This window comes from Electrophorus electricus, chromosome 17, assembly GCF_013358815.1.
Source record: "Electrophorus electricus isolate fEleEle1 chromosome 17, fEleEle1.pri, whole genome shotgun sequence".
NCBI classification, from domain to species: domain Eukaryota; kingdom Metazoa; phylum Chordata; class Actinopteri; order Gymnotiformes; family Gymnotidae; genus Electrophorus; species Electrophorus electricus.
In genome coordinates this window covers 4716413-4736712 of record NC_049551.1, presented here as the reverse complement: position 1 = coordinate 4736712, position 20300 = coordinate 4716413, and the positions used below count along the sequence as shown (strand labels likewise).

General features: G+C 41.1%; 1 protein-coding gene across 6 annotated transcripts in view; it reads right to left on the bottom strand.

Annotated features, from left to right (window-relative positions):
- Positions 1-17126, bottom strand: part of grik1a (glutamate receptor, ionotropic, kainate 1a) — a 49548-nt gene extending 32422 nt beyond the window's left edge. For all 6 annotated transcript variants that reach the window (XM_035535447.1, XM_035535445.1, XM_035535446.1 and 3 more), the window contains exon 1: positions 16735-17126. In XM_035535447.1, the coding sequence (XP_035391340.1) occupies positions 16735-16819 (85 nt within the window). In that variant the 5' untranslated portion in view covers positions 16820-17126. The remainder of the gene's footprint in view (positions 1-16734) is intronic.
- Positions 17127-20300: the final 3174 nt, after the last annotated feature.

Genomic DNA, 20300 nt, shown 5'->3' with positions numbered 1-20300 from the left:
AGTCAAAGAGAGTGAGAAGAGAGGGAGAAAAGACAGAGAAAAGAAGGGGAGAGGGAGGAGACAGTGAGGAGAAACACACACCTGTCCAATTCTACTTTTCCTATTACTGTAAATTAGTAGTAATACAAAGCATGGTGAACACAATATTACACTTCTTAGATGGCTTCAGAAAACGTTAAACACAACAGACAGCACCATATATCAACATGTACATCCGGGATAGTACTGCATAAATACGACTGTATGCTTAGATTTTCCTAGAATGAGAAAGATCATTAGAGAACTCATAATATGCATGAAACTTATAATGGCATTTTCTTGCACCGAAAATTAACACGGCTGCTACTTTCTGAACAAATTCAAAAGATCTTGGCTGTTTTCACCCAAATGGAGCAAATCAAGAATCAACACATATTGAGTTGTGTTTGTGAGTATGTGCTGAGTTCAATATATGAATACATGAATGCCATTAGACACAAAAGATAACTTGAGCCTTCTGAAAATAACTTGTACAAGACAAACTTGTACCATTTTAGGCCAATTTTTATTGCTCAAGCAAATGCAGAAAATGTTTTGCCTATACATACTGAAAAGTTTCTGTAGGCCCTGTTATGCATAACATTTGTTAGTATGAACAGTTTACAAGCTTTAAACAGTTACATTTAAAAACTGATCATTAAACATAATAGTGAATTAATTCACTGCAGAAACAATGCAATGTGGCAGTATTTTACTGTCTTAGTTATTACACAGATTAACTGTCCAATGAACAAATTTAATCTTAAAAAAGCAATTCCCCAAATTACCCTGCCTGTCTCAAACCCGTCATTACTTAGTTCATGAATGAACAAGCAGGATCCTTCCAAGACAAGTAGATGACATCAAATCTATTGTCATGGTACGGCCCCTCCTCCAAAACGTCTCCCTGTGTGTGTGTGTGCATGTGTGTGTGTGTGTGTGTGTGTGTGTGGGTGTGTATGTGTGTGAGTGTGTGTGTGTGTGTGTGTGAGTGTGTGTGTGTGTGTGTGAGTGTGTGTGTGTGTGTGTGTGTGTGTGTGTGTGTGTGTGTGTGTGTGTGTGTGTGTGCACGCTCTTTTCCTTTCACACCTGCTCCTCGTTGTGTATTGTGTATCGTTAGTGTGCATGTATATAAGTATGACGGCTCAGGCAAAATGGGACGCTTGCGGATATGAAACAGGAGGTTAATTTATTCTTAGTTCAGGGGTTGTGGAATAATCCAGGTTGAAGACCAAAAGAGCATATAAAGGGAAAATCCAAAATCATACAAAATATAACAGTCTGAGTCAGACGCCAGAAGAGCAATCACAAGACGAACCAGGCTGAAAATCCAAAAGGGGCGGGCAAAATACAATAACAAGGAATACGAAGACAGGGTAGGGTACACAGAAAGAGGGGTTAAACCGGTAGAAGAACTAGTGAGTGAATTTTGTGCCATCTCCTCCCAAGGTAAGAACATGGAGCAGTCTGCAGGATTGTTCATGCAGAAACATCTCAGGAACTTGTTAAGTTCCTGATTAGTACGTTCACATTGTCCGCTAGATTGCAGGTGATAACCAGACATGAGGCTAACGGTTACTCCTGTGTGTTCTAGCAAGGCTGACCAGGCTCGAGGCATGAATTGAGGACCCCTATCGCATAATATGCCCTCAGGCATGCCAAATATATGGAACACCTGTGCAAATAATTTCTCAGCAGTTTGGAAGGCGGCGGGTATGCTCGGGAAGGCAATCAACCTCACCCCTCTAGAGAACCTATCCACAACAGTAAGGATGGTTGTGTTTCCCTCAGAAGAGGTAAGGTCAGTGACAAAATCTAATGCAATGTCAGACCAAGGTCTTTCAGGCTCGGAAAGTGGCATGAGTTTTCCTGCAGGTAGGGTCTTAGGTGTCTTGCTCTGACTGCAGACAGAACATGATGAAACATAGTGGTGAATGTTGCTTGTCATATTCTCCCACCAATACGGGTTAGCTAGGAGCTGACATGTACATGTCACCCCTGGATGACCCGTAGCGAGGGAGAAATGAGCACATTCTAACAAATGGTCCCGGCAAGAAGCAGGTACGTAACGCTTACCCATCGGGCATTTAATTGGGGTGACAGTTCTTAGTGTGGCATGTTCTATCGCCTCATCAATTTCCCATCTGATAGATGCCAAATCAACCCAGGTAGGTAAAATGGTTTCTTTCTCATCTGTTGTCTCCTCATGCTCCTTTAGATGGACGCAGGATAGGGCATCAGCTTTCGTTTTGTGAGTTCCTGGACGATACATAATCTTGAAGTTAAACCTGGAAAAGAACAATGACCAACAGGCTTGGCAGGGGTTCAGCTGTCTCGCCGTACGCATATACTCTAGATTCCTATGGTCCGTGATTACTAAAAAGGGATGGTTAGCCCCCCAGCCAATGTCTCCATTCCTCCAGGGCTAATTTAATGGCCAACAGTTCACATTCTCCTATCCCATAATTTTGTTCTACAGGGGACAGTTTTCTAGACAAGTGCGCCATGGGATGGAGTTTGTCCCCATTATGTCTCTGAGAAAGTATGGCTCCGATACCGATGTTAGAAGCGTCAGCTTCTACTATAAATGGGACCATTGGATCCGGGTGTCTAAGGATGGGAATCGTGGTGAAAGCCTCTTTTCCACGAATGCGCTCTCAGCTGCTTGATTCCAACTAAGTTTATTAGAGGACCCTTTAAGAAAGGCTGTGAGGGGGGCTGCTACATTGCTGAAGTTTCTTATGAAGCATTGATAAAGGTTTGCGAAACCCAGGAAACTCTGTAGCCTTTTCACAGTAGTGGGCACTGGCCAATGAAGGATGGCTTCTTTTTTTTGGTCATCCATTGTAACTCCCCCAGGGCTTACAACATACCCCAGGAATGTCATAGTAGTGGTATGGAACTCACATTTCTCCCCCTTCACATACAGTCCGTTCTCCAGGAGAATCTTCAATACCGATCTAAGATGTTGGATTTGTGTCTGAAGGTCGGGTGAGTAAATGAGGATGTCGTTGATATAAGCGATAACATATCTCCCCACTACCGTTCGAAGGACATCGTTAATGAAGGCTTGAAACACCAATGGTGCGACGCTGAGACCGTATGGCATCACTTTGTACTCATAGTGTCTTTTTGTGATGACGAAGGCGGGCTTCCACTCATCCCCCTTCTTGATCCATATAAGATTGTAAATGCTACAGAGGTCTAATTTTGTGAAGAATTTTGCCTCTCGTAGCTGTTCCAGGGTGACGGGGATGAGCCGTAATGGGTAAGCATACTTCTTGGAGATCAGGTTAAGATTAATTGATCTTAATTGTAATTGATGCAGGGGCGAAGGCCACTGTCCTTTTTTTTTTTTTTTTTTTTTACAAATCAGAAGCCTGATGCCAGGTGGGAAGAGGATGGCTGAATGAAACCTTGCCTCAGTGCCTCTTCTACATACTGTTCCATGGCTCTCACTTCTTCTTGGGAGAGAGGATATATGCGTGCCTTCACGCACCCTCCAGGAGTTCAATAGAGCAATCACGGGAATGGTGAGGGGGAAACAGGGTAGCTTTCTTCTTGCTAAACACGTTAGTGAGGTCTTGATATTCTTGAGAAGGAAAAAAAACCTTGTTGTCAGCAGGACTCTCAATCGTCGTGGAGCAAAGTTTAAGTGTGGATAAGGTCAAACAGTTCCTATGACAATAAGACGACCACCGAGTTATCCCCTTCTGGGGCCAGGATATACTTGGATTATGTTGTTCCAGCCATGGAAGGCCCAGAATAACTGGGAATGATGAGGCTTGTAGGACAAGAAACAAGATGAGTTCAGAGTGGAGTGCACTGGTGGTGAGTTTTACAGGTATGGAGATGAGAACTATGGTCCCAGCCCCTACGGGTGATCCGTCCAAAGCGGCCAGACGAAGGGTCTTGGGTAATGGCTCTACAGGGATGTTCAGGTCTTGTACCAGATAGGCATGAATGAAGTTGCCCTCTTCCCTGCAATCAACTAGGGCTGTGTAAATGGATGATGGAGTGTGAGATCCAACATAAACTGGGAACATAAATGACTTAGCAACCATACTAAGTTTGTGCAGGGTCACTACCTGAGGTTGTGGGGAGGAAGTCTTGCTTCCTCTATGATTTCGTGACATATTACGGTTGGGTTTCAGACAACATTCCCTGACGAGATGACCTGCTGATCCACAGTAAAGACACAGACCTTCTTGGAACCGGCGCCGTCACTCCTCCTCAGATAAGCGAGAGGAGTCACATTGCATTGACTCCACCATGCGTTCAAGTCTAAATTCTGATCTAGGACTGGGATGGGGGTAGTTGGAGCGAGTATTACCGGATCTCCATAGTCTTCATTCCCGGAGGTAATTATCCAGACGGATTGCCAGAGCAATAAGTTGGTCCAACTTGAGCTCATCATCCTGGCAAGCGAGCTCGTGCAAAATCTCGGAATTAAGGCCATTTCTAAATTGTACAATTAAAGCTGCTTAATTCCACCCACTACCCGCAGCTATAGTGCGGAACTCGCGTGTATAGTCAGCAAGAGTTCGGTTGCCTTGGCATAATTTGATGAGCAATTCTCTGCTTGCTCTTCCCTCGTGTGGGTGATCAAAAACTGCCCTAAATAGAGCAATAAACTCATCGTATGAAGAGGTTTGTACACTCTCCCATATGGTGGGAGCCCAATCTAGCGCCTTGTCTGATAGAGGAGAGGTAAGGAACTAAATTTTCTCTTGACTAGAACAGGGGGAAATGCTATTGATGCATATGGAGCATTGTAACAGAAAACTCCAACACCTTTCAGGGGAGCCGTCATATTTCTCTGGCTTGCTCACTGGAAGGTTAGTTGAGAACTGGTGACCATGGCAGTTGAAACCAGTGTGGGGGTGAACTTGGTAGAAGGAGTCGTCATCTGTAGCCTGGAGATAAGTTCCCTGAGACAATGACTGAGTTCAGACATTTGTGTTTGTTGATCTGCCTGTTGTTTAGCGATCGTGTCCGTGTGACGGGTCGGGTAAAATCAGACGCTTGCGGATATAAAACAGGAGGTTGATTTATTCTTAGTTCAGGGTTGTGAATAATCCAATATGAAGACCAAAAGAGCATATAAATGGAAAATACAAATCATAGAGAATATAACAGTCCGAGTCAGAAACCAGAAGAGCAATCACAAAACGAACCAGGCTGAAAATCCAAAAGAGGCGGGCAAAATACAATAACAAGGAATACGAAGACAGGGTAGGGTACACAGAAAGACTATCCAAAATAACTCTGGGTATGCTTTAGTAAACTATCGGCAAAGAATGAGTTTTATAAGATTCAGGACACACAGGTGAGTTCAGGTGACACTGATCCGAATGGACGCCTCTGATTGGTTGAGTCGTTGACAAGGTGACAAACAGGTGGCTGGGTATTGTAGTCTGCTAGGGGATCTGGCGATATGACAATAAGTCTTGTGTTTAAGTCTGAATGTTGTCGATGTTTGACCCTGATAGCCTGCGAGCTAAGTAGTCGTTGTTGTGTGTATTAATAAAAATGTGTTCTGTGTTCTGCAACTCGTCCCCACATCCTGCTCTGCCTCCTCAGCATAACATGTATATCATTCACATGGTGACAACATGGAACATTCATGTGTTCATCAGTGATGAAGGCAATACATCAGAATCCTTAAACACAACACTAATTGGTGCAGACAGGACAGATAATAATGTAGATGCTCTGCTCACCACTTTTAAGCAGAATTAAATGCCAGCTTTGATGTGTCCAAAGATTTTTTATAGTAGATAATATTCAACCGGGAATTGATATATTATATATTATCTCCAACTTACTTGTATTACCAGTTTCTTTATGGTTATGTATATAGCTTCATCAGAGTGACACTGACCAATTTGAATTTAAATGAGCTCCAGAGAAACTGGACTGATCATATCTGTAGACATTATTTAAGACTCCTTCTAGAAAATCTCTTCCAGCACATGGCTGCTACTGCTTTGCTGAGATCTCAGTAGCACAAACAAACACACACACACACACACACACACACACACACACACACACACACACACACACACACACACCACAAACACAATGATGCTGAGCAGAGGCCAATTGTAACTGTGCTGCCAAACGCCTCCTCAGTGAGATGCTAAACTAAACAGTAGGCTATGGATGTACAATAACACAAGCATCTGTTTCAAAACACACTGCCAAAACACCACGCTCACTTCATTGTCTTCGATATTTCAGACCAAGAAATGTTGTCCTTTGTAAGGAAAGCAGAAAAAACAAAATAGCCTTCAAATATCTCTGAGCATTTTTTGGCAATACAAATATAACAAGGGACATCAAGTCTACCACATTTGACTTCGGCTTGTGATTATGTCATTCCAGATTATGTTCTGTGCATTACTGCGTCCTGACAGCACCATGCTGTTGCTTGTCAGTCTGAAGACAGAGTATTAATCTAAGCCATGACAAAGTATTAATCTTGGACTTTGGGAAGGTACAGGTGACTGAATGTGAAGGGAAATGTAGTGAAAGGGAGGATGAGATGCCTGCAGGGGGGATTGGCTTTGATGCAGCTGGTTCCCTGAAGAGCACTGAAAGCCTTAAATATAAAGCTGAAAACCGGAAGATACAGTCAGTCAGAAAGACACTTGACAATTTGAAGAATTGCGTGCCTGTGTCTGGGAAAGTCTGATTATAGAGGGTGGAATGAGCTTAGAGCTTTTTAGAGCGTAGTCAGGTCTGGTAGGAAAAGACAGGAGAGAGAACAGAATTCTTCACACCATGAAAGCACATATCCTATCAGTATTAGTCAATCAATGAATTAAACAATCAAAACTGATAAATAAAAATGTTCCAGTCAATAACTGCAGAACCTGCACTATAACTGCCACAAAACCATCTCTGAATAAAACAAATTTGACAAATGTCTGTTTCTTGAGAGTCATAGTGTAGTATTAAGTAACTGTAAACAAGACCGCTATCTTGGTAATGTATGTAACATACCATACCTCTATATAAAACAGGCCACAGCTACTAAGACTACAGCCACAGTTACTAAGATTCTATAGTCACTGATTCTACTAATGACCAGAGGTATTAATTTCACTAGAATTACTATAATATACAAATGTAACAATGTAACGAAACCAAAATTAAGACAAATTATACAAATTGGTGGACCAAAGTAGCTAACTAAGCTAATAAGAGAAAGAAAAAAAACAGAAAGAAAAACCATTTAAGTAACCTGTGAGAATGACCAACCAGGCAATCTGCTTATCAACCAAACAAAGTCCAACAAAGGAAACTTCTGAACCAAACAAGATTCGAGGTGAAAGATCATGACTAAAAGTATAACAGGAAGACTCAGAAGAAAAGGAAAACTGTTAGACAGCTGGTGGGAGAACTAATTATAGGTTTGCGGAGGCTGCATTGCAGACGGGAGTTACTGATCTCAAATTTTATATATATATATATATATATATATATATATATATATATATATATATATGTATATAGATGGTTATATATATATATATATGTATATAGATGGTTATATATATATGTATATAGATGGTTATATATATATATGTATATAGATGGTTATATATATATGTATATAGATGGTTATATATATATGTATATAGATGGTTATATATATATATATATATGTATATAGATGGTTATATATATATATGTATATAGATGGCTATATATATGTATATAGATGGTTATATATATATATGTATATAGATGGTTATATATATATATGTATATAGATGGTTTTATATATATATATATATAGATGGTTATATATATATATATGTATATAGATGGCTATATATATATATATGTATATAGATGGTTTTATATATATGTATATAGATGTTATATATATATATATGTATATAGATGGTTATATATATATGTATATAGATGGCTATATATATGTATATAGATGGTTATATATATATATATGTATATAGATGGTTATATATATATGTATATAGATGGCTATATATATATATATGTATATAGATGGCTATATATATATATGTATATAGATGGTTTTATATATATGTATATAGATGTTATATATATATATGTATATAGATGGTTATATATATATATATATATATATATGTATATAGATGGCTATATATATGTATATAGATGGTTATATATATATATGTATATAGATGGTTATATATATATATGTATATAGATGGTTTTATATATATATATATATATATATATATATATATATATATATATATATATATATATATATAAATAAAACCATATATATATATATATATATATATATATATATATATATAGTGTCAACCATCCTGGATGGCACTGAGGGAGTGTGTCTGTTTTCCCACACATTGCTGGCTTGACCCTGCACAAGCGATACAGGCTGATAATGATGAGACGACTAGGCTTCCTGATCTGCAGAATTGGATTTTCAGAGCCCAGTTGGAGGGTCCTAGGCCTTTCCGGGTAGGCCGGTAGGCCTTTCAGAAGTTGGAGTTTTGGGTATCAGTAGCCAGGCATCTCATCCTTGCTTTTGATGGTGGTTCTGCAATGGTTTATCGCTGGCCATACGAGGAATATGCAGGAAATTAAGCAGAACCAACAAAACAAAGGAAATATAAAGAACAAAATTGGGTAACATGGAGTTCAGGTCTGTTCTAACTGCTCAGTGAGAGACTATTGACTTCAAAAGAACAATATGAGTCTTGATGTCCCCTTGAAGAAGTTTGGAGGGGGGGGGGGGACTTGCTTTTGTGAGTCCTCTTGTGGATTTTTCCCCACTTCACATTAAGAGTGAGTAGGTATATGTTGGGGACAGGACATGTTCAATAGCCTTTAATATCATGATAAGGGAAAATAATTCCTGCAGCACATTATAGTAAGATCCAGTACAAATCAATTACACAAAGAAAATCATACATTTTCTACGTCATGGTCTTAGAATGAAATTTGTGAACAAAGCCTCAAACCCTAGGATGGGTGGAGCAACTGGATAATCAATTTAATTTGTTTTCTATTTTCTAGAAGTTGCAACTACTGACTCTAATATATTTTGTCTTAGAGGCTCATATAAGATTTATAGATTAGGATTAGGAGTGGTTAATGATTTGTTTACAAAGAACACGAGGTAAACAATATACAAGTGAATTGACAAGGATGAATAATGCAAATTAATAAGGAACAAGTAATGAAATGAATAATGAAACAATGGACATTTATCAAAATTTATCAGAACGTTTTGGATATAGATCCTCCTTCACCTGTTTAAGCAAAGTGCTTATACATAATTTTATATCTAAACATAAATACTATGCATTTATTTTATTTGACAAGAGCAAATTCTCTTGAAGAAACTGCTTCTGATGTTTGAGACAAAAATAGTCTGCCTGTGTGAGCATGTGTGAGTGTCCTCCAACCCACCTAGTCTGTTTTTTAAGCATGTTTAATGTTTTATTTCTGTTCACTGAAAGATGAGGCACATAGGCACAGTGTAGTTCACCTCAGAAACATCCGCTATAATGAACTGCCCCTCTCAGAATGAACCAGATGCTTGGGTCGCTACAGAGGTTTTCTGCACAGTGCTGACAGAAATTTTCTTTTATTTCTCACTCTCCTTTTTACGGATTGCCAAAAAAATGACTATAGGGAAGGTTCCTATTCTAGCCACAGACTTTGTAACTGCCGCTAAATCAAGAACAAATAATAATTACAAAAAAAATCTCATACTTGTACTTGTACTTTCGCACCTGGCCGAGCTGTAAACAGTCTGTATTTCCCAAAGCTCTGTGGTCATTTCAAGCACATGGCTGACAGAAGCTGGAAGAGCTTTGCCTTCAGCATTCTCCCAGAGTCAAGCAGGCTGTCAGAATGTCGCACGCAGCAGGCGGGCCCTCCTGTCTCGCCCTCCTGTCTGGCTTTGATCAGCAGACACTTTAGAGTCTCGCCCACGTCAGGTACGGTGTAAATGCTAAGTGATGCTGATGGCTTAGGCAAAGGCTACAGAGTATGCTGGCAAATTGACACTAGAAAATCTCTCTGTGTGCAGTTGTCAGCTGCAATTAATCCATCAAAACATGATGGGTGAAGACAAAGACATTTATTAAGGCTATTCTTACAGATTCCCATGTACTTAGGAGAGTTATTATTAGGTAAGAAATAATTAAGATCAGTCTGTGAGCTGGTATAATGTGTCCATCAAACCAAAAATATATGCTACACTATACAATTATCCAATGTATGCTTAAAGACAGCAGCCATGTGCTGTGTGTGCCAAGGAATTGTTCTTAAACATAGGTGTATATCTCATTATTTTTCACTGAAGCAGAAATGTCAGTACAGCATAGCTTTTGCTCTATTCCCTTTAAAGCTTATCATCCCCAGCCAACATCTCTTATCTCCGAGATCCTCACTGATGCCAAAATCGAACCTCTCTCTCTCTCTCTCTCTCTCTCTCCCTCTCTCTCTCACACACACAAACACACACACACACACATATGCACACACACACACTTCTCTTTTGCACTCTACCCAAAAGAGGGCCTAGCAAGAAGGCAGAAAGCATTTCTTACGCACAAAATCCAATCAAATCATTATACAGTTGCATGCCAAAGAACAAGACATTTCTGAGCTAATCGCCATAATACAAACTTTGAACAGCATTGACCCTTGCAATTAAAGCTGATTTACATGTCTCATTCCTCCAGCGTTTAGGAGGGGAGGGGATCCAAGCTTTCGCCTTTCATATCATCACTAAAAGTGGAGAGTATACCGGCACCTCAATGGGAAATGGGTTCAGAGAAGCCAAAGTTACTTCAGGAAATCAGGAGAGTGCATCGCTGGATGATAAAACTTTTGAACAAATATGGGGGGATAAACTGTGATAAACTTGTTGATGTGGCATTTCCTTCAAGGGTCATTCCACAGTACTTTAAAATAGAAAAATAACTTTGGTGTCCTCCAAAGTTGCACCCTCTAGAAAAGACAAGTTCTTAGCGACCTTCAGTACATTAAAGCAGTTCACTTGTGCATAGTAACAATAAATATTTGATGTGGATGATTTATTTCTGCTTGGTTCCACACAGTTAGGCATGCCAATTTACACTGAATTGGTATATCCAAACTTCAAATACACAGAGCATTCACCTCAGATTACCTCAAGAGTCTGAGCTAGGGAAGCTTCTTTAATCTATTTGGGTAGACACTGGCAGCACGCACATATGCAGTACACAGTATACCATTTCTGTATTCCATTCCACCTCTTGATAATGAATGTGTTAGACCCAGGTTCAAACCCTTCATCTGCATTATAATCAATCCAGCTGAGTCCTATAAATATATTATAATCAACTGCAATATAATAAGCTCAGCCCTGTTCCTACTGCTGAGTGTACTAGTATTAGTCTTACATTAGTCTCAAGGCGCAGGTCTTCTGCTGAAGCGCATTATGTCCTGAATTACTTTGCGACTTTATGTGCACATAGACGTAGAAATTTGCTCTGGGACTTGGTCTGGTTCTAGAGTGTGGCACGCACTGTCTGGTTGGGAAAAGTTCTTAGTTACAACTGCATCATCATCAGATCATCACACCACATCACATCATCAGATCATCAGATATTAGGTGTAATCAACTGCAATTATCTGACACACACACACAAAATGCTGCTGCCTTCTAGCTCCAACTCCCTACATCTCATTCTTGCTTCACAAATACTTATCATAGTTGTTATCATAGTTGCACGCAGTCAACAACACAGCATCAAGAATGGTTGCTAGGTGGTTAACATGTTTGTCTCTCAGTGCTAGAGTCAAGTGTTTGAGTCCCTATCTGGGTGAAATTTCCATGTTTGCCCCGTCTCTGCGTTTGCTTCCTCAGTTAAAAAAAAAATTAAAAAATTAGATACTCATATACACCAAGACAATTTTTAGGGTATATCTGCGCACCCAGTGATGGATGGCACGCTGTCCTGGGTGCTATCTCCTTTCCCCTTCCTGTGCTTGATGCAGTCCACCAGGGAGCTGAGGTCTCTGGTTCAGAGTATGCTGTGTGCAACTGGCTGCCACTTCTCACTAGTGTGTTGACTGGAAAGTGTCCGTAGGCACTAGGAAAGGTGCTCTATAAGTGTAACTTCATTCAAGTCAATGGCATCCCAATATTTCCAGACACATCCATGTTGGCTGCAAACACAAGGAAACCAACATGTTTGAGCAGCCAGACCATAAAGTGGGTATTACAGTCAGTGAGGTATTACAGTGGGTGTTTTCACAGTGGGTGTGGTGTTACAGTGGATGAGGTATTACAGTGGATGAGGTATTACAGTGGATGAGGTATTACAATGGTTGAGGACACAGAGGTTGAAGACTCCAAGGGACTCTGCTGTCCGGACAGCAAGTTCATTCCACCATCTGGGAGCCAGGACAGAAAATAATCTCGAAGTTTTCCTTCCATGAGACTTGAAGCATGGTATTTCAAGCCGAGCCATATCACAGTGGGTGGTCACGGTGGATGAGATTACAGTGGGTATTACAGTGGGCGTGGTTACAGTAGGCGTAGGTGAGGTATTACAGTAGGTGTGGTTACAGTGGGTGAGGTATTACAGCGGGCGTGGTTACAGTGGGTGAGGTATTACAGCGGGCGTGGTTACAGTGGGTGAGGTATTACAGTGGGTGTGGTTACAGTGGGTGAGGTATTACAGTGGGCGTGGTCACCGTGGGTGAGGTATTGCAGTGGGCGTGGTTACAGTGGGTGTGGTCACAGTGGGTGTCCAGGGGCACTTGCTCCACCAGGCCATTAAGCCCTCTGGTTTTTCCAGAAGAATAAATAGATATATTCCAGGATGCTCCTTCCTTTATTCCGTCACTGCACTGAGGACAGGGAGTAAATAATGTATGTCTCATCAAGAAATGCAGAAAAACCCAAGAGGAACACATAATTCGCAGAGATCAACCGAACACCCATAACACTTCTGTCAAAATGCATAGAGCCATGAAGGCATAGGCACCCACACAAACACACACACACGCACTTTAAAAAGAAGCATTGCAAATGCACAATGAAACGGTTGAGAAATTCCAGCATGCACATTCAGCCTTCAATAAATTGTGCAGCGATGGCGTTTCACCCGTGCGGCCCCGTCTAACAGGATTAATTCCCCTGCATGACCAGTATGCTCCCACTGGCTTCACTCGCCCGGGTCCACCCACCCAGCCCACACCAAACAGCAGGGCTTTATACCTCAGCACACAGTGCTAGGACTGCACAGCCACACCTCGTGAGTCCATGCATCTGTCTTAACGCAACCCTGTGAAGACACAGAGACCATATGGTTTGAGATTTGGCCTTGAAGGGTCACATTTACACTAACTGTTGCCTCACACAATTGTACACAACAACTGGCAAACTGTAGTTGCTGTGTGAGACAGGGAGGGACAGAGAGATAGAGAGCATTTATGAGCGTGAGCGTGCGCTACGTGATATGCCACGACGTAAGAAGAAAACATAAGGCAATAAGTAAGCTGTGTTTACAAAGTTTAAGGTAATTCAATGAAGAGTGACCTCTAACAAATGAAGTAAAAATATGACAAATGTTATCGCTTTGCTATCAGTCTTGTTTAGTGGAGGAAAACTTCAGAGATATCTTTGTGGAAATAAATTCTAATGCTATCATTTGTGTTATGTTGAGAGACTGGCATCTTTACCGACATAAGCACCAAGATATTAATAGATATAGCACATACGTATACATGTAATTCTCTTGGGCCTGTTCTATTACCATTGAAATTCCAGATACTAATGAATCATGCATTATATTCACCCCATTTTAATACTTGGTTAATTGCAGTTCAGAACACAACCTGCAAGAACAAAATTTCAAAGCATACATGATACATAAAGAGCAGGTTTGGGAGACTATGGACATAAAATAGTTAAAGAGAAGGCACCAATTTAGGAGGGGAAAATGGTTTTAGCAAGCTCTACAAACATGTAACAGAGTGCCACAAGACCATAGGCGGTGGTTTGGAAGCATCCGTTCCTTGATACCAGGACAGACGTAGCGCTGCTCTGTGCTCCAGAGGCAAATGTGCCTTTAGGCAACCTGATGGTGTAATAAAATATAATGTGGCATGATAAGGTTTGGAGCACTGCCTCGGCCACAGGTCTCTCCAGCAGCGCTGTTGGTCCCCTTTAGCTATGTGTCAGAAAAAATGCTCTGTGGAAAATGAGGCTTTTGTGCCACAATTCTTGTCAATGCATTTATTAGAGCTGCTGACCAGTAAAACGACTCCCCACTGCTGTGTTAGATCTGGTCGTGTAATTACTGAACCAAAAATAAATATTACATCTGTCAAACACTTATTATAAATGCTTATTTGAAACATGTTTGCAGGGTTAGAAAGACCCTAACATTATCCTGGCAGCCGATGATAAAGCATACACCAGTGTACATGATCAAAAACCCGCACACCAATGTGAACACTCAACACCATATATACAAATCTGAACATGTAACAGCACATACACCAATGCAGGCTCTCAAGAAATTGTGTGTCAGAAGGAGCTTTGAAGAATTCATTGTTTCAAACATCACTGTTCTTGCTGGTCTTACTAGGAGAATGGGCTCCCAACATTTCAGGTACCTTACTGACTCAGATTCACAGATTGGCAAAATTGAACTGAATTACTCCACCCTCCCAAGACATGTCACTTACAGTGTCTATTACTGGCTGTCAAAGACAGTCCATTAGACAATATACTTGAAGCTAATGGTGTTTTTAGCATGTTCATAAAGAAGTGCTCCTCTCTAACATAATTCCTGCCATGAGTCTATAACACGTAAGAACCAAGCATATTAACCACTTCAAGATATGAGTGAAATATAACGTTCAGCTGAAAATGTGTCCATGATTCCAAAATTACATGCACAAGTCACTTTAGTGGGAACACCTGCTCTGCCTTCATCCTCACTACGGCTGGACTCACAGCTGCCTTTTATAGATGTGCATTTACTGACTACATTTTCCACGCACTCTATATACAGACTATACTTTAAATACGCAGTTTGTCAGCCGCCTTCTGGTCATCGCTGCTCAGGGCCTGACCACAGGACCTCTTCTAAATGGATATTAAGTGTAAGGTGCATCATTCTTAACATTGGAGTAACACTTGAGGTGGTCGTGTCCTGGTAGAGGGTGTTGAGCTGGTACCCGGGTATCAAGCACAGCAGTGATGGCAGGGTTCTCACAAGTATCAGGGTCCCTGCTGGGCTGGGAGTGGTCTCCCACCCAGAAATACCCAGCTGACAACACACAAACACACAGACTCTTGAGCTGACTACTGATAAAGACGTGGAGGACAGCCAACACAAACTGTGTACGGCAACAAAAGGACCATTGTCTCTAACTGTATATCTACAAGTGTTTTCTAATAAATACATGTTTATAATAAAGTGGGTAGAGAGTGTTTTCTCTGCTCCCTTCAATGACATTGTATTTATTACTTGCTAGGGAGGTCCATAGACTACTGATTGTAGTCCACACAAGGTCTTCATCATACAGGTAAATGTTAAATTTGTTTCAAAATTAGACAACCGCCATATTTTGAGACACCACACTGGATACTGAAAACATGAGTAAAATCTTTAAATTCTCCCCATAGGCAATGTAAGATAATGCAACGCAATGTAATGCAAAATAAGTTGTTTTCCTTCCGAATGTTTAAGTTTGATTATGATTGAGAACAAACCTGCTTTCCTCTTAATGACAAATGGCAATTTGTCCAAGAGGGCACAACATCTATGTTCTCGGCACCCTCTGATGAATGTGTTATGTCTTGCAATCTGTTTGCACTGCAAACAAGCAGGATCACTTCTGTGTGAGTACAGAATATCTGTGAAATCAATGTTTTATTAGTGTATTACAAGTGAAGGCATCCCAACTTTTCCTGTACCTCCGCAAGACAAACAAGACAGGAATGCAAAGAGACAAAAGGAATGTTAATCGAACAGGTTATGAGTGATGGTCATTGCATATAATACAGTAGCTAATTAGTAAAACCACTACCGCTTAATCACCCATTGAATCAGCCCTAAAAATTAAGCAAATTCTATCACTTGTGTAACAACTGGAAAAATTTTGAAAGGTTACTAAAGAAGTGAGAACACAGTCAGAGTAAAACCCAACAATCAATATGACCGGTTCCCTGTGTCAGTTGAAGTCTATGAGTGTGTCAAATCAGCCCTCGGAAAAGAAAGAATAATGCAGAGGCTGTTAAAGCTGCTTTAGGGGTTTACCGAAGCACATCTGAGGCGGGCGCTGACAGTCATCAGACACTCAGGGGGCTGCATGACCTCGGTCAAAACCTTCTCTAAGGAGCTATGCGCCCAATGACCTGGCTTCAACCTCGCCAGAAAAGCACTCGCATGACTCTTCGGTACACATCCGCACGGGTGCCGAAAAGCTGAACTAGTGTCGCGCATTCGTCCAAACAAACTGAAGACAGTACAGTGTAAAGGTTAAATAGGATTAAGATGGGAAGGTGCCTTAAAAGTCAGGGGACTTTTTTTTGCCACACGCGAACATGACGTCTAAACAGAAACAGAGTGACTACACATTATTAAATGTACCTGCACGGGTCCAAATACAAACACGATGCTTCAATTATTCAAAGAAACTTACCAATTCGCAGAACTTGCTGGTCACTGGGACACAACTTTGTCATCATGAAGAAAAGCAAAAATAACGGTCTCTTTCGTTTTTCCATGCCTTCGTAATCAAAAGTGTTGGTTAACTTTATGTAAGGACCATCGAGTTAAGATACTATCAGGTATCATTCCGATCGACTTCTATCTACGCCTTGTCCTTTGCTCGCGCTTCTTGTGCGTATTTGGACGCATACGCTAAAATACGAGACGCCTTTCCCTTATTTGAGCGTCAAAAAGATATATTACAAATCGCTATCCGTCATATCTGTTTCTATCCTTCATTTCTTGCACTTTGTAGGCTACATGAAGAACACGTCGGAGCACATCGTCGGCGCGTGAGCGCAAGACTCCGCGCGCGCACGCTCAGGCAAGTGCGATAGGAGTATGCAGCTGAACTGCACACGCGGAGCGCAGTCAGGGGATTCATTTTAAAACCTGACCATCGATTGCATCACTTTTGCCAATCTGCTGGGCTGTCCATGTCAGGTACCATACTCATGAACGCAATGGCGTTGTAGAGGTTGGGGACCCAAGGGGTTCCCCCCAACACACACACACATTCAGAGATACGAGTTAAAGATTACACAGTACCGTCAGTCGCACTGTGTCGAGTAATAGGAAATTAATATGAAATATTCGCTGAAACGAAAGCATAAAAATACTATAGCTATTACGTTTGTTTGAACTTAACTGTTTTAACTAAGTGGGTATAGTAGCTATATTTATTTATTATTATTACATATGTGCTCTCTAAATATCTGTGACTCTCCCCCACACCTATTAATGCTTAACCTGAGGTCGTAGCGACAACGGGACAGTCTACGTTTTGCAGCTCATCTGTCTGCACTCAGGTGTAGAATTGCAAAACGCAACATTCTGTAGTATAAGTAGTTAAACAGTAATGCGTGATGTGGCACTAATGAGTAACTCACAGTCAAGTTTCAGTGTATCCAACCGCACACTTTAAATTCCTTGAGGACGTTGAGATGAGACAACTACAACGTTTGTTGTGGAGAGTGGCGCCATCTGTTGAACAAATCTACGTTTACCTTATAGACAAACTGATTACTTTTAATCTGTAACTCGTAATACGGTTAAGTGGAGGGCGTACCAAAAGGGAAAGAACCTTTCGTGTGTTAACAGAGTAAGTACATTTCGAATCTTTCATAGGCTATATTATTCAGGGGTTATCTAGGAAACAGTGCGGTACAACTTTATAATAAATCACTTAAAAAGGATTTTGGGTCCGAATTATTCTTACGCGCATCCGACGTCGCACATGGATGCAGAGAAGCAGACGCAACATCCCAGCTGCACACCTAATATAGTCCTGCACGGCGCTGCAGGCCAGGAAGGCAGCACACAGGCGCGGGAGTGCCGTCCGGCGGCGAGCGTGGGCCAACGGGAGCGCTGTCCTGTGCAAACGCATCCAACTCAAAGAGTGGTGATCCCAAACTAACCGCAGGCCGCCAGGGTGGTGCTCCTCTGCAGAAGCTCAGAATAGGGCTGCCATCTTTCTAAACATTTCATCATAACCGGAGAGGCAGGTAGAAAAATAGTGCGGGTGGCTGCAGGTGGTGGTGCGCATCCCAAGCAGGTGTCTGGGGATAGGAGGACGGACCGCAAGCAACACACACGTGCATGCCGTAACTTGAGTCTCTTGCACATTTTTGCTGCAACGTCCAAGCAAATACAGCGGCACGCTCAAACGAAAAGAGCACAATGAGAATAGGATATAGAACCTAGGGAATTTATCCTTACTTAAATCAAAACCAACAAAACTAAGTCATGACCATACGTCTTTTCATATTGAAGCATCAAATCATATTCATATTCATATTCAAGCATCTTTCATATTTAGCAGCATTTCTTGTTCCTTTCGACTGGAGCACCGATTCCTCTACTGATTCAGCTATAGTCTGCTGTACATGATACATGTTTGCGTAAAAGGATGTAAATTAATTTATTTATTTATTTGTTTGTTTGTTTTCTGTGCTCAGCAAATCCTGGTGTAACGGTGAGCGGTGAGTAGGCGGACGCATGCGCAGAGAAGAGCGAGATTTATTAAGGCCAAATCCAGAGTCGTAGTGGCTGGAGTAGTCCAGGGTCATAGAGCCAACACGGAGAGTACGGGATACACAAAACAAGGGCTACGACAGTATACACAGGAGCTAGGAATAACAAACCAAAAACACACGAAGGCAAACAGGGCAAGCAGGCTATAGCAGAAACTAGGAAATAACATACGGAGGTAAGGAAAAAGAAAACGGCTAGAATCAAATCCAATATATTCGACCCTAAATCCAACCATTCAAATAGCCAAACATTCAACGAACAGCCCAGACACGGGCCACGCGACAGGGTTTAAATACATGAACTTAAGCTAGAAACGAGGAAGAGGTGAGGAAAATCATACGAGGGGTGCAGAAAACTAAACTACGGCACGGAACCGAAACACACACGACAGGGAGAACATGGAGCATGGGAGCTAGGAGGGACTAACCAAGACACCTGGGATGGAAAAGGGGGGGATTGTTTGTTATGTCATGTTTGCCTGTTCTTGATTTGTGGTGGAAAACAGATTTTAGGAGTTTCCAGTAGACTTTGTTATTTCTGGAAATCCATATATATTACAACGGTAAAAATGGCCAAACTAAGTAGGCCTTCTTAAAGATAGTTACCGACTGTGATAATGCGTCGGGTAGGTTTTGATAAATACTAATGACCATAATGATTAGACATACACTACTCTCTGTAACATAGGCCAACGATACACTAGGCCGATAGTAAAGGTTTGCGTAATGATTTAGTTGCGTCATTTAGTTACCATTCCAGCAGTGTGAAGACTAAAGAGACAATTTTTTTTTTTAATGTATATAAAATATAAATAATCGGGGAGAAGAGCCCTGAGTCGGACCCAAGAGACAGCATTCACCATCTCCAAAGACCTTGGCAAAGCGCCTGCCTTACTCTGTTTGTGCTCTTATAAACGCAAAGTATTTTCAAGGGAGGCAATTTCCACAGAATAGCGAAGAAGTTGAAATTTGGACTTGGGACAGCTGGTAATCTCCGAGTTGAATGTTCCGAAGAGCGTCTCCTAAACAGCTCTTGGTATAGCCAGGTAAACCGTGATCAATTGTGGGGAGACAGTACATTCAAATACAGCTTAACGACCTGGCGAGGCAATAAAAACAAAAACACACAAACAAACTCGCCATACAATCTTCTCTAGGTTATAGTATTAGCAGGTACAAGGTCGGATCATGAGTATCTCTCTGCTTGGTACACGTGTCATCACTATAAACGTAAGATAAAAAATGGCAACAATAACAATTTCTTAATAAAGCATGATATAAACAATTACAATTATTACTCTGTTAGACGGTATCGTACGTTACCGTTGATCATGAACAAGATGAGGAAGCCAATTGCAATATTATTCTGCCCCCGTCTGACCATGTTCTGGTATGACAAGAGCACATTTAATTATCTCCAAAGCTCTTTCTCTAGTTTCGTAGTCTCACCACCAATACTTGGAAT